At 41.9% G+C, this 13,887-nt stretch overlaps 2 protein-coding genes across 2 annotated transcripts; both read left to right on the top strand.

Moving 5' to 3' along the window:
• The first annotated feature begins 4,157 nt into the window (after positions 1-4,157).
• LOC108877587 (retinal cone rhodopsin-sensitive cGMP 3',5'-cyclic phosphodiesterase subunit gamma) lies at positions 4,158-6,201 on the top strand. Its single transcript, XM_018667670.2, has 3 exons — positions 4,158-4,355; positions 5,792-5,949; positions 6,060-6,201. The coding sequence occupies exons 2-3, from the start codon at positions 5,807-5,809 to the stop codon at positions 6,175-6,177; spliced, it is 261 nt and encodes an 86-aa protein (XP_018523186.1). The 5' UTR covers positions 4,158-4,355; positions 5,792-5,806; the 3' UTR covers positions 6,178-6,201.
• A 3,125-nt stretch (positions 6,202-9,326) lies between these two features.
• Positions 9,327-13,873, top strand: LOC108877586 (G-protein coupled receptor family C group 5 member D). Its single transcript, XM_018667669.2, has 4 exons — positions 9,327-9,666; positions 10,490-11,694; positions 12,692-12,747; positions 12,934-13,873. The coding sequence occupies exons 2-4, from the start codon at positions 10,557-10,559 to the stop codon at positions 13,021-13,023; spliced, it is 1,284 nt and encodes a 427-aa protein (XP_018523185.1). The 5' UTR covers positions 9,327-9,666; positions 10,490-10,556; the 3' UTR covers positions 13,024-13,873.
• Positions 13,874-13,887: the final 14 nt, after the last annotated feature.

The raw sequence follows: 13,887 nt of genomic DNA, 5'->3' as shown, positions 1-13,887 counted from the left end.
TGTTTAAAGTAGGCTGTATGGGATCTGCTGTACATTGCTCTCTGAATGTGTTCTACAACTGTCAACACCAATACTGGCCCACCACCATCTGACCTCATATTCACCAGCAAACCAGACAGTCTGAGCTCTTTGCCCCTATTCATATGAGGCAGACATGTTATTACACGTGCAGACTATTATTAGTCCAGGCGCTACTGTACATTATACACATTTTAACACTCACCCCTTGAAAGCTTGAAAGGTGGCTGTTAAACCATTGTAGTTCCTGGATTCAAAAAGGCTCCAATAGTTTTCATGTTAGAAAAAGTATCAAACCATCCATTAAAACTTCTTGAACCACTTCTCCGGCATAATCCACTTCTCTGCTGTACCACAGAGCATTCATAGCCTGTATGCTCTGACAATCTCCAGTATATCTACCATAGGTACACTTCATCTGTGTCATGCTCCTTCTCAAACATCTGATGGAAGCTGTCTCTTTAGTCATATTTTTGCAGAAGTGTGTGGAACATAGATTCCCACCCCACCCATAATTTAGATAGAGTTATTAAGAGTTATTAAGACCATTTCCACTACCCTACTGTAACCACAAAAACTAGACAAAATTTTGGGTGGGAATCATCATTTGGTCATACAAGGCTGCTGGGAATAAAGCTTATATTTCAGCCTTGAGAACAGAGAAAAGCAAAGCTCCATAAAGAGTTGACTGGAAGCAGACTGGATGTTAATGTGTTTGGGGCCTCTTCCCTAATTCTATCTTGTAGAAAAATACTTCAGACTGTTTGTGGTCATTTCCTTTTTAGGGTAGATAGCTCAGACTGTTTTTTCCCCCTTAAATATAACAAAGTTTGCAATTTAAACATATAAATTTGTCTGGGACACAAAGCACAGGTTACAAATCTGAGTCCAGAGTGACAGTAGAGACTGTGGTTTAGTCCTGTCTAGACCCTTTTTGATAATAAGAAAGAAAGGTGTGTTCATAGGCTGAGAATATTCACTCATGGTTTCTTTGAGCTGTTTGCAGAGTTGAACGCAAACCTCCACAAATCCCACAGATCATATGTACTGTATGCCAGCACTGTATATGGTGCCTCTCAAGGCAGTCAGCTCAGACGTAAAAGGAGTATGGTCTCCGCTGAACACACACACACACACACACACACACACACACACACACAGGAATTCATAAGACTCATGAAAGAACACAGTTGTCTATTGAAGTCGTACTTAAATGATGTTTACATAAATTTGATAAGCTGTAAAATACTGCCTGTGAAGTTGAACACATTACACACATACCATACAGTGCCCCTCTAATATGGTCTTGCATCATATTGCTGTCCTTGTGCTATTTGTCTATACTGAGTTCCTATGTTAATCTAATTAGCGGCCTGAGTATTAGTGTGTTGTACACAGACAGAAGAAGGGTGGGCTTAAAGACTGTCTGATTGACCTACAATCCAGAGACGTCAACACTGCGCTGTTCAGTTCAGGCAGTTCACTACTTTTAGGTGAGACGTAACTTGCTAATTATCTGCCTGTATAGTTTAAAGAGACCACAGGTAAACAAGTTTGAGAGTGTTAATTGTACTTAGAGGAAGGTTCTGGAAGGTTCCCATCATACAGCTTTCATACCACCGCTGCCGCTTAGGAAAAAAGAGATGAGACTGATTTGTCACAGAGTCAGAGCTCTGCATTATGCTTCACTGTTTCTTCATATTCTTACTGGTGACAGAACAGATCAGCACCTGACCCACCACTATTAGATTTGACTTACTAGTGAAACAGGCCTGGTACTGACTGTGGTGCCCAACCTATGGACTGAATCCAGTATTTACATGACATAGAGCAGAAATGCAGTCTGAGGTAAAGAGGCCAGCTCCTTCCATATGTCCAGCCTACATACTGTCAAAGAGGCTTAGTCATTGTCCTGTCCTCCTTTAGGACCAGGCGCCCATGTTGCCCTGCCCTTAAAAACTGCCCTCAAAACCTCAGCGTATCAATGCACAGGATGTGATCAACAACGCCAACCCATATACTGTATGAAAATATTTCACTTTTGCTCAATGTAGTGAGGTTGCCATTTGACTTTGTAACAATGAATCTTTGAAAACTACCTTAATAAATTTATAATCATTACACAGATGACAGAAGGACTTTGTGATCCTTACTCCCATTTTCATCAGTTGGAAGGAATATTTGACCATAAAAGCTACAGACTGGAAAAATCTCAGATAACTGTGATTATTAATTACAGCCATTAAGGATTTAGTTGTAATTAACATTAACCTTATTTGAATTTGGTACAGAAATTGATGTTACCCAGAGGACAATACCTTCTGATTTAGATGAACCCCTAATTTTTCCTGTAGTGCCACCAGCAGGTCAAAAATTCAATTTGTCTAATATGCTAAATGCAGATGTCAGATATCAGATGTCAGTTCTGCTAGCATGCCAAACTAATACAATAAACATGGTAAACATTATTACATCAACATGTAACATTTAGCTAAATGCACTACCTTGCCTAAATACAGCCAGATGACTGAATCATCTTCTCCTGTGAACTTTGGCTTTTCTCCTTTGAAAACAAACAAAACAAAACATTAATCAGGTTAGAATTCAAGAATGCAAGATAAGCAAAAAAGGAAAGAAATTAGAAAAATTGAGAAAGAAAAGAAAGAGGTAAACAGTGAACTAAGGAATGCACACTATCAATCTAATAATATAAATCATAACTCAACTGAAGAGGGGCCTACTCTGTGGAGTTTTCCTGTCTCTGTGTGGGTTGATAAATGTCTCTTTGGGTTTCACAAAATGGTTGAGTGAATAATGTGAAGAATTTAGATTAAAATATCTGCGTCACAACTTCCCATCAGCGCTCTGTGGTTGTGTCATGGTTTTCTTAGCATTTGTCGTGCTTCCAAACAGGCTAATCCGGGATCCTCCCTTTAGTTCAACATTTTCCACATGTGAAGCCAAACTCAATGTTATTACCTTTACACAAGCAAAGATAAAGAATTCTGATATGTCATCTATCACTGTCCTTACATAGGATGTTGTTTGAATGATGAAAATGAAAACAAGAACAGATCAAGTGAGGCACATTTTAATATTATCCCAAATCCTAAACTCTTGTCATGCAGTGAAAGGATCTGCTGTTGGTTCAGTTTGAAGACATTTCATTGCTCCACCAACAGTAAACATTGTCAAAACCAACCTCCAGGTCCACACGTCTTCTTCTAGAGAAGTGACTGGTGTTTATCAATTTAATTACTGTACCACTGGCCCTCCCACACTGGCCACAACTTTCACACAGTGAAGATGCCAAACCCATGCTGTGAAGCTCAGACACAAATAGGCATGTAATTAACCCTAACTTAGAACAAATACTTGGAATACGAGGTACGCTTAAAGCTGATAGTGAACGCAAAAATGGGATGTTTGAAAACATGTTCATTTTTTGATCAAACGACGCAACACAATCCAACTCCAATCATAAAAGGCAGTTCTCTGTGCTAATTCCACATCCTGCCGTCTGACATGTCATGTGTAGCTGATGGTAGATGAAGGAGTTCACTTTTTGGTATAACAGTAACACTTGAGCATTTAACAGCTTGGCTTTGAGGCCCAAAGCCAGAACCTGAATAAACCAGTGTTTTCAAAAAGCACCTGTTCTCTGACTCACAACTCAAACACGCAACTTCTGTTACAGAGAGAAGAAGCTATTATTGTTGAGGGTGTTTTTTAAAAAATCTAATTTAAATTCATATGAAACTATATTTTTCATATTACAAATGTAATTTTGTTTCTAAATGAATGTTTGAAATGTTATTGGAATGATCACTTTTCTACCAAGGTCCATTGTCCAATCAAAAACAGTGAACAACAACATGCCACATGTGAGAACCGCATCTCACATGGACCTGAAACGCGAGCACCAGGTTGACCTCTCGCAGAAAAAGCTAGATGCTGGCGTGCTCGCCGAGGTTTAGAGGGATAAGCCCGATAAAATCCTTCCAGACTGATCTTTGACATTGTCTACCCGGTAGGGTTGCACCGCCTGCTTGCTATGGCAGGTAGGTCGGTAGGGAGGGAGGGAGGGCAGCGGTGGGTGCGGTGATGAGAACAAGGACACCAAGAGTCGGGCGGGGCGGGGTGTTGCTGAAGATGCTGGTGGAAAAGTTTGGCTGACCTTTTCCGGTGACCATGTGACTGGAAAGAGGAGGTTGTGGGGATTACAGATGAAGATATAAAGCACGGCACAGACAGCACATCTTCACAAACTCAAGAAGAAAGAAGCAGCTCTGACCAGAGACATTGGCAGAGGCCTCTTGGGATATCTGTGACAACAGGTGAGACCACACTCTACTGCTGCTACAACCTTATTGACTTCACCAATGAAACTGCTAATACAATTTTTACAATGTACAATGTTTCCTATGGTATTTATTTTTGTATGAAACCACTTGTCATGTCAGCAATGAACTAGTGGATAACTGACTGGAGAAAATGTGACAATGACTTTGACTCAGATGATGAAGAAGGCTTTAATTCAGCATTCTCAATTGTAAACTGAGAGAAGAATGTCATTCATGAGTATGAATGACTGAATAACAAGAGCAAGAAGTCTATGCACAGTCTTGACTTATGAAAACAATGTAGTCAGGTTGTTGTGTAAAGAAAAAGAGAAGACTAACTGAATGAAATGTTCTGCTTATTCTGTGCTTGCAAAGTGTTTGGATGTTACAACTTAAATAGGTAAAATGCTCAGATATGCAAAAGTTTAAAAAAAGAAACACAGTCTTCCTAAAAGACATGAATATAAACTTAAGGAAGAGAACAGGTGAGTGAATTTTCTAATGCCCACTGTAAAGAGGATTGACTCTGAGGGCAACAATCACAGCGACAGATGGCTGCTAACATGTTGGGCAGATTCAACACGACACAGCTCTGGCGCAGCTTCACAGATCTCTAAACATGGGAGCAGAAAGATAGCCATCTCAGGAGGGCCTCCGTAACCCCATCCATGGTCTATCTAGATCTGCTGGTGCTGATGCAGGCGGGTGCATATGTTTGAGTTACATAACGTGTCAAAGGAGGGTGTTTTCCACCTCTGTCAAACTACCTTAACAGGATTACCAGTGTCAGCAGTCAGAGGAAGGGGGGTGAGATGTAGACCTTAGACAGGATGCTGTTGAAGATCGGGTTTGAGATGAGGACAAGAAGGACAGAAGGGGATAGAGAGTGACAGGTCCTTGCAGTGAAAACAACTCCAGGACATATGTTTTACTTAGTGGTTGGTCCAGCCTTGCTCAGGTAGCAAGAGTCCTGTGTCAGACTTGACAAATATAAACAGAATACATTAAAATGGAAGTATAATATAGGAATTCACTGCAGTATTTTATGGTATAATTTAGTAATCCCCATTTTAACATTTGATATGTGAACTATCATGTCAGCAGCTGAATGGAAAAGAGAAGCTAATGCTAAACTTTAAGGTTAAGAATAGAAGTTGCTTTCTCGTTGCACGTGTCATCCCTGTTGCTCAAGAAGGGCAATTAGCCTGCTGCGGATTGGAGTGGGATTAGAGATAATCTGGCTGTTTAACCTAATCTACATAATCTCTACTGATTGGCGCTGAAAGCTGGAGGGAAACAGGATTAACAGAGGGCAGAGGACAAAAGAGAAGAAGGAAGAGGAGGAAGACACAGGAGGCTAACTGTGATCTGTGAAGAAACGCACGTGTGACAGCACATGTTAAAAAACTAAACATGCTCTGTTGTTTTAGAGACCCTCAGCAGAAATGAACAGCAGCCCCCCTGCAGGAAGCGCCCTGGCCCCTGGTGGAGGAACTGGCCCCACCACACCCAAGAAGGGACCACCCAAGTTCAAGCAGAGGCAGACTCGCACATTCAAGAGCAAGGCCCCCAAGCCAGGCCAGAAGGGGTAAAAACTTGTTTATATTATACTCACATATATATTTACTAATACACACAGTTAAATCTGTTTATACACTTGGACCTCGGCCACTGACGTCTCTGTTTGCTCTTCTCCAGCTTTGGTGACGATATCCCTGGCATGGAGGGTCTTGGCACAGACATCACAGTGGTGTGCCCATGGGAAGCCTTTGGCGACATGGAGCTCAGCGACTTGGCCAAATACGGGATCATTTAAACCTGCTGCCTCCTGCCTTCCTTGCCTGTCTGTACCTCTCCTCTGTCTAATCCTGTCCGCCCTGCCTTCTCTCCACCTCAGCTCGGCACGTCATGATAAGGCTGCCAGCAAACCCCTAATGTCCTCTCGTCTATCTGCCTCATGCTTTACCCCACTAAGTGGATGGGAAGCATAATAATGTTCTTATTTTTGTATTATTAATATAATATGATACTGTTTACAGTATATATACTTGAAATGAGAAGACGAGAAAAAGAACTCCACATACCTTATTCCCTTGCCCTTCATCCATCTACAATAGTTTTCTCCCGACTTCTCCTCCCCCCTCCTTTCGTCTCCCCTCTCCCCCCTCTGCCACTCCTAACCCACGGCAATGGACGCAAGCAAAACACTAGTTAACACTAACTTGTATTTGCTTCTAGCTGTCTATAAACAATGTAAATACTTTGTTCTCAGTGTTGAACCTTTTTACCTTGTCTTCCATCTTACCTTTTATACCTCCTTCCTCATTTGTTTTGCATTGTATTTTCTACTCCTTGTGTGCAAGGTTTCTGTAAACACCAAAGGTTGCAGGGAGAGGGTGCAAAATGTCATAATGGTGAAAACTACAATGCACTTTTCACATGATCATGGAGGAGGAACTCCCTTTCATCCCACTCTCCATCTCTTTCTCTCCTTGCTGCTATCTGAATCCACGTCCCTTCTTAGAAAAAAGAAAGGCATATACTGTATGTTTTGTGTTGCAAAGCACAATAACACAGAAAATATACTGTGAACTGGTCTGTCTGGATAGCCGCAGTAAAATGTGTTTATTTTTAGTAATCTTGTTGTCCCTCTGTTTTTTTTTTTTTCTGAGACACAGAAAAAAAATTTGGGAAAAAAACTGCATGGCAGGCTTTTAAAAAAGTCAAAGCATATCAAATAAAATGAACCAACTAATGAGATAATGATATCACTAATAAGGACCTTGGATGAGAATCAGCAAGTCTCCTAATTCAAACTGATTGCATTAACTTCTATGTCTTAACTACAGTGCTTTCTGAGTGCATCTAATAATAATTACAGCTAATTTTAAGGCGTCCTGAAATCATCACACTCCCACAAGGCACTTTGTTGGAAACAGGAAACAAACCATGGTGTTTGCTTTTGCAAATGTCATGTAACCAGAAACTCTGTTCTTTCTCATCTCGCAGAAAAACAAATGATCTGCTAATATGCTGCTACTGTGTATGTAAATACCTGACTACATTCAAAAGGCGAGTCCTAAGCTTTATGATATCCTCTGTTGAATATTAATATTCCATACATTATATATGCAGTATAATGAATGTACTAATGAATGTATACTGTATATACAGTATACTAACAAGTAGTTACAAGTGCCACTACCTTAAAAGCGCAGTTTCTTTCTTTTTTAAGTCCTGAGCAAGGGACAACCGAATCTTTAACTGAAGTATGAATTTGATGGGGAGTTAATGCAAAGCAAACAAGATCTGTGTCATATGAGACCTCTTAATGAGCAAGTCAAAGGGTATTTAGCATTTTACACCCTACATAGGCAACAGGTAAAGAGGGAGTCACAATAGTCAAGACAGGTTGAAATAAAAGCGTGAATAATCAGTTCCATCTCAGTTTGAGACACATTGGACCTGAGCCTTTGCAGTGTTTCTCAGCTAGAAAAATTAGGGGAATGAACAAACACTTAGCATGATGGTCAAGAGTCAGTGCCTGGTGGACAGTGATACGTAGCCATTAGGGACAGGGCTGGCTGAGGCAAGCATAAGAACTTGCGTTTTGTTAGGACTGAGCTGCAGGAACTTTTCTGCCATCCATTTTTTTAAACTAATGTTTACCCGATTATGTAATATGGACAATTTAACTACATTTTGAGGCTTAAACAAGATGTATAATTGAATATCATCTGCATAGCAATAATAGGAGATACCTTTAAAGTGACTTATGGGATGAGTTTCAGATGAAGACACATCGTAACCAGCAGTAACTGAGAAACTCTCAGCAGAGTGGTAGGAGGAGAACTACTCCAGGGCCAAACCAGAGATACCCACCAACTGCCTAATTCTACAGGCAGGGGATCACCAAAGTCACTTGGGTTTATCCACTGAGGACCACAAATGCTTGTACAAAATTTCATGGAAATTCATCACAATTCATCATCCAAAATGGTGGATGGACTGACTGACAACAGACCAACATTGCTATCCATACACCCATGCCACTAGCATGACTAAAAAGGCCAGAAAACAAAACAGGTCTTAACCCTGCAACATTCACTAAACAAACACCAGCACCTGACATCTGCCAGCCAACACTGTTATTGTCCATCAACATCTTTTCCTAGACACTTGGGTTGCTATAGTTTCTCATCAATATAATGACCTGCTGTCATCACCAAGTGACTGAGAGTCTGAACACGAATGTTTCCTGTCATGCTTCAATTCCTCTGGTATTAAATGACACACCTGGGAGACTTCAGGTTTTAGTGCTTTTGAAATATTCAGTAGACATAACTTTATGTTGTCGTAAACAATACACACTGTAACATACAAGCTTGATAATTAAAAAGATAAAGCTCTGTCTCTCTGGGTTTTAACAACATTAGAGGAGACTTAAGATTCCCCTGAACACACCTTATAAACTGTACTTGTACAGACATGAGTTGAGGTGTTACGTATGGGCTTGTAAAAGACAACAGTTAGAAAGCGCTCTCTATTCCTGATGCAACTCTCCCTGAGGCCAACTCACCAATTTCAATTTGTTTTTGCTGTGATTTACCAGTAACTAAGGTGACGACTGGTCCTGTTCTGTAGGTGAGACTGGGATGAGTCAGTTGGACTCACCTTAACTCCCTGCCTTACATCAACATGCTCCTCACCCCTTCTGAGCATTTGTTTCACATGACATAACACCTCAAACCTGCTCCAAGTGCTCTGTTTAATCCAGATAAAGTGTGCACATTATCTCAAAGTGGGATGCAAATTCTTATGGGAAATGGGATTCATGACGAGGGAGGAGTGAACTCTCCCTCCCCGCGTGTGTGATTGTGTGGATCATCACCTCCAGGTGTGTGGGCCCCACCTATGGTTTGTGGGAGGGACGCAGAGAGAAAGAGAAACAGGAGGGGTCTGGAAGGAAAGTATGAGTAGGGGTGCAGGTTTCTCTGCTCTTGCCCAACCTGTTGATGCCAGGTGAAAACAAAACCTCTCTCCCAGTGGCTTCAAAACCTCGTCGGCTCCATTGCTTCCCTCTCCTTCCTCGTCTTGTACTCTTCCTGTTACCTTGGGCTGGCAGAGATATGGACACATCATCAGGATAGAAGGTGCACGGATACATGATAAGCAGACATTGCTGCACAAACAGATAAAATATTGGAACATTTTCTAGTTACTCTTCAAATCAAGATTTTTTTTGGGGTGTGGTTAAGAGGAGAAATTTGGACATTGTTTAGACTCGCATCCAAAAAGACAAAAGGTAAGTGTCTTTTTTTTTTAAATAGAAGCTTGTTCAGATTTCTTATTGTGAGATGTACTTTTAATAGTCTAAGTCATAATCACCAAACACGCATTGATATTTTCTTTATAATACACTGGAAATGTAAGCGCACATTATGTTATCAGTCGTAGTTCATATCATGTACAGAGCCTCATATTCAAATCAGCAAATCAAAACCTTCCATGCCCTTAAATTCAGACAGAAATAATCTCCTAAAATTGAGTGCAGCCATTGTTTAACAAATCTTTCTCCCACTCTATGATCTCCTGACCGACTATACAAATGAAGGCTGGCGCAGGGGCAAAGTTGAGGGCCTGGGTCATGTTGAGGGCGCGATAAGGCTACAAAAGGTCATCTTTGAATCTCTGAGGCCGAAACAAAGGCTCTGTTACAGACTGGAGGAAGTGACAATCAGCTATCAGGAGTGAATATCTTTAACTGTGTCTCTCGTCTCTCCTGTCTGTGCTGTGCATAAACCACAATCCCCATGTGTGTTTGTCTACCACAGGGTAGTTACCTATCATGTTCTGTCCCAACCTGAACTCCATGTTACAGTTGTTTTTTCCTCCTTTCTTAGCCTTGGCTCACACACTCCTCTGCCTTGTTCTGGCATGTTTATACACTCCCTCCTCCTGTTCTCTTCACTCCAGCTGTCAAACCTCTCTCACCTTTTTTCCTTTCCACGCTCTGACCTCTGTGTTATCCTGTCTTCCATTTCATCCGTCCTCCGTCAACACAATGTGAGTGTGTTTGGCGAAACTTGTACTTAAATATTTTGTGCTGACATGTACCTTTGTTTTAGGAGAAAAGACCTGCCAAATCAAAGGACGGCTCAAAGGAAGGACTGAATCCCCACGTGGATTACTAAAATGAATATGGCCTTTTTATCTGAGAAGTACAAATCCCTTTTCCCCCTCCTCCTCCTCCTCTATGTCCCCTTCACCTGTCTATGCCAGTCAACTAACAGCAGCTCAGTCAGTTCCACAAGCAACACTACAACTACTACCTCTGTTCCCTCAAACGATACTACCCTGAAGGGCGTACCAGGCTGCGGGAAGGGTCTGCACCCCATCTACAGGTACTTGTGCGACCGGCGGGCAGCATGGGGGATTGTGCTGGAGACCTTGGCCTCTTCAGGATTCCTGTTCAGCGTGGCTCTTCTCTTAGGCCTGCTGTTCTGGTCCTGTTGGATCTGTATCTCAACCCGGAACCAACGCAGCAGTATCGGAGGCACGGTGGCCTCCATGTCCATGTTCTTGTTAGCCACAGCGGGGATCTTCGCCATCACCTTTGCCTTCATCATCCGTCTCACCCCTCAGACATGCCCCACCAGGATCTTCCTCTTCGGCGTGCTCTTCTCCCTGGCCTTCTCCTGCCTGCTGGCTCGCTGCCTTGCCCTGCTGGGCTTTGCGGCTGCCCGGGGCTGGGGGGAGCCTGCTGTGGCCCTGGGGCTCTTCATGGTGCAGGTTATCATCTCCACAGAGTGGCTGATACTCGTGTTGGTCCGAGACAAGAAGGCTTGTGAGTACAGCCCAGAGGAATTTGTCATGCTGCAGATCTACGTGCTGTGCCTCCTGGCTATCAGCTTGATCCTCGCCCTGCACTTCCTGTGCCGCTCCTGCTCTACGTACAGCTACAGCTACACAGGGCCCACCAACCAGCAGGGGAGGGTACAGGCCCTGGTGCTCTGCCTCACGCTGCTCCTCTCTGTCGGCATCTGGGTGGTGTGGATCACTATGCTTGTCAGGGGAAACCCTGAGTTGGGCCGTAGGCCGCGATGGGACGACCCGGTGCTTAGTATCGCATTGGTGGCCAATGGCTGGGTGTTACTGATGGGGCATGGGCTGTCCCAGATCGCCTTTCTCTGCAGGGGGGAGGCCAAGTCCAGGGATATCCCTTTGAGCTTTGCTGGCTGGACCAGCCCTAGTGCTGATATTCCAGGACTGGGCAGTCCGAAGGAAGGAAAAGAAAATGGAAGCTTTGAGACTGAGGGTGACAACAGAAGAGGTGAGAAAATATCCTCATTAGTCATAAATTGAGTGGAGCCTAATTGATAGACTGTGAATTGTGCTGAGGGCGAAGCTAGACGAGGGACACAAAATAATTGTGGCTGCAACTAACAATTGCTTTCAGTATTAATTAATCTGTCAATTATTTTCTCAAGTAATCAACAGTCTGCAGAATGTCAGAAAATAAAATTCCCATCACATATCTAAGAGTCCAAGGTGACTTTTTCACATTGCTTGTTTTGTCCAAGCAACAGTCAAAAAACCAAAGATATTCAATGCACTGTCAAAAAGGATCAGTAAAATTCACATTTAAACATTTGGAGATTTTGGCAGCTTTTCTTAAAAAATGGTTTAAATGATACATTAAAAAAAAGTTGCAAATTAATTTTCTATTAACCAGTTCTTAACCAGCTGATTCATCCACTGATTGTTTCTAACACCCTAATGGAAAAGAACTCAGTCATGTTGGTTGCAAATACCACCACAATGAGGACAAATGGCAAATAATAAAACAGTAGAACAGAAGTAGAGCATAGTAGCAACATAACTTGAGAAGAGTCAGAGGATGCTAATGTCAGTTACACAGCAATCTGCCTAGTATGTAGAAATCTAATGTTAGCTAATCTTGGCTGCTGTAAACTAGTGGTCCTACCAGACCAAGTTAGGCTTCAAAGCAAAACCTCTGAGTATATCACATTGAACATGGGTGTTCTTTACATCTTATGAATTCAATCAGTAAATTGAATAATGGTTTAATTTTTTTATCCTTCTCTACACACTAAACAAAAATCATTGGCTGAGTCTAGCTAACAATTCACCAAATTACATTTGTTATATTAAAATATAATCACAAGCTAAAATGAATATGGAGACTGGGTCCAGCATCAAAAAATGAATTTGGCTATCAGTCAGCTCAGCTCTCACTGTGGGTCTTTATGATGAACAGTATATAATGAGCCAATAATGAGCTAACTGTATCATGTGTCTCCCTTCAGGCAGGAGAGCTGAGCCAGCGCTGCGTTCACCCTATGAGTCTGGATTCTCCATGACAGTGAGTAATAAACCAGGATTAACAATCTGACTCCACATACTTGGCTATTAAGCACTGCGACCTTTCACTACTGGATACAATTATAGCTAAATTACACAGTAACATGAATGAAAGCACAGTTTATCATGGGTATTAATTGCAGCGACGTGATGAATGTGTGATTATATGTATGTGTGTGTGTTTCAGGAAATCGACACTGACAAGGATTACACCATTCCTCGCCCTCAGACCACCAACTACAGGGAACCGTATGATGAATATTATGGGCAAGATTAAAATCATGTTCATTTTCTGTCTGTCAAAACTGATACCAAAGCCAAAGCTGAGGATGACCCAGCTCCTGCACTAATCTGTACTTCAAGTACTTGGCACAAAAATATGGTTTTCTCTGTTAAATATTCTTGAGCAAATGTAAATATTTCTGTGTAGTGTTATGAGAAATGTTATTTCAAATCTGTCAGTAGGATGAAATCCTCTGTCCTGAAGAGAAGAAAGAAAAAAGGACTCAGCAGTATGACTCATCTGCGTGAGTTCATCATCAAGGCTGGATGGATGGTTTGAGATAGTCCAGCCTTTCTTCTGGCGGGAAATCCACATCACAAATACTTAGTGGAAGTGAATCTTTATGATTGCATGTATGTATGTGTGTGTGTGTGTGTGTGTGTGGTGTGTGCACATTGTGTGCTAGTCTGATATGGTATATAATAGCCCTGAGGTGATAGAAGAGGCGTGAAACTGTCACTCTGAAGGTGCCAAACTGCTGAGCAGAGCAGAGGCATCTGTGAATGGTAGAGATGAGGGATGAAAGGAGAGGGAATGAGAAGAGGGGAGAGAAAAAAAAACAGCACAGGAAAGGAGAGGAGATGAGATGAGACAAGACAGGAGGAGGATGGGACAGGAGACATGTCAGCACTGTGGGAGGCTTGTGCCATCACTGATTAACATCTCCATATTCAAAGTTACATTACAGTTGCTGGATGCTGCGCTGCACCAAAAACACTACCTGTGTACAAAGAGAGATACGGGGAATACAAAGTATGCCTCTTTTCAATAACAGATATCTTAATGTGTTTTTTACATTCTTGTGACAAGCGATGTCAATAAAAGGTTTGTCTGTAAAAGCTCAGATTTGTTTGTTAC

Source organism: Lates calcarifer, linkage group LG11, assembly GCF_001640805.2.
Source record: "Lates calcarifer isolate ASB-BC8 linkage group LG11, TLL_Latcal_v3, whole genome shotgun sequence".
Classification (NCBI taxonomy): Eukaryota; Metazoa; Chordata; class Actinopteri; family Centropomidae; genus Lates; species Lates calcarifer.
This window is presented reverse-complemented; position numbering and strand designations above follow the sequence as displayed.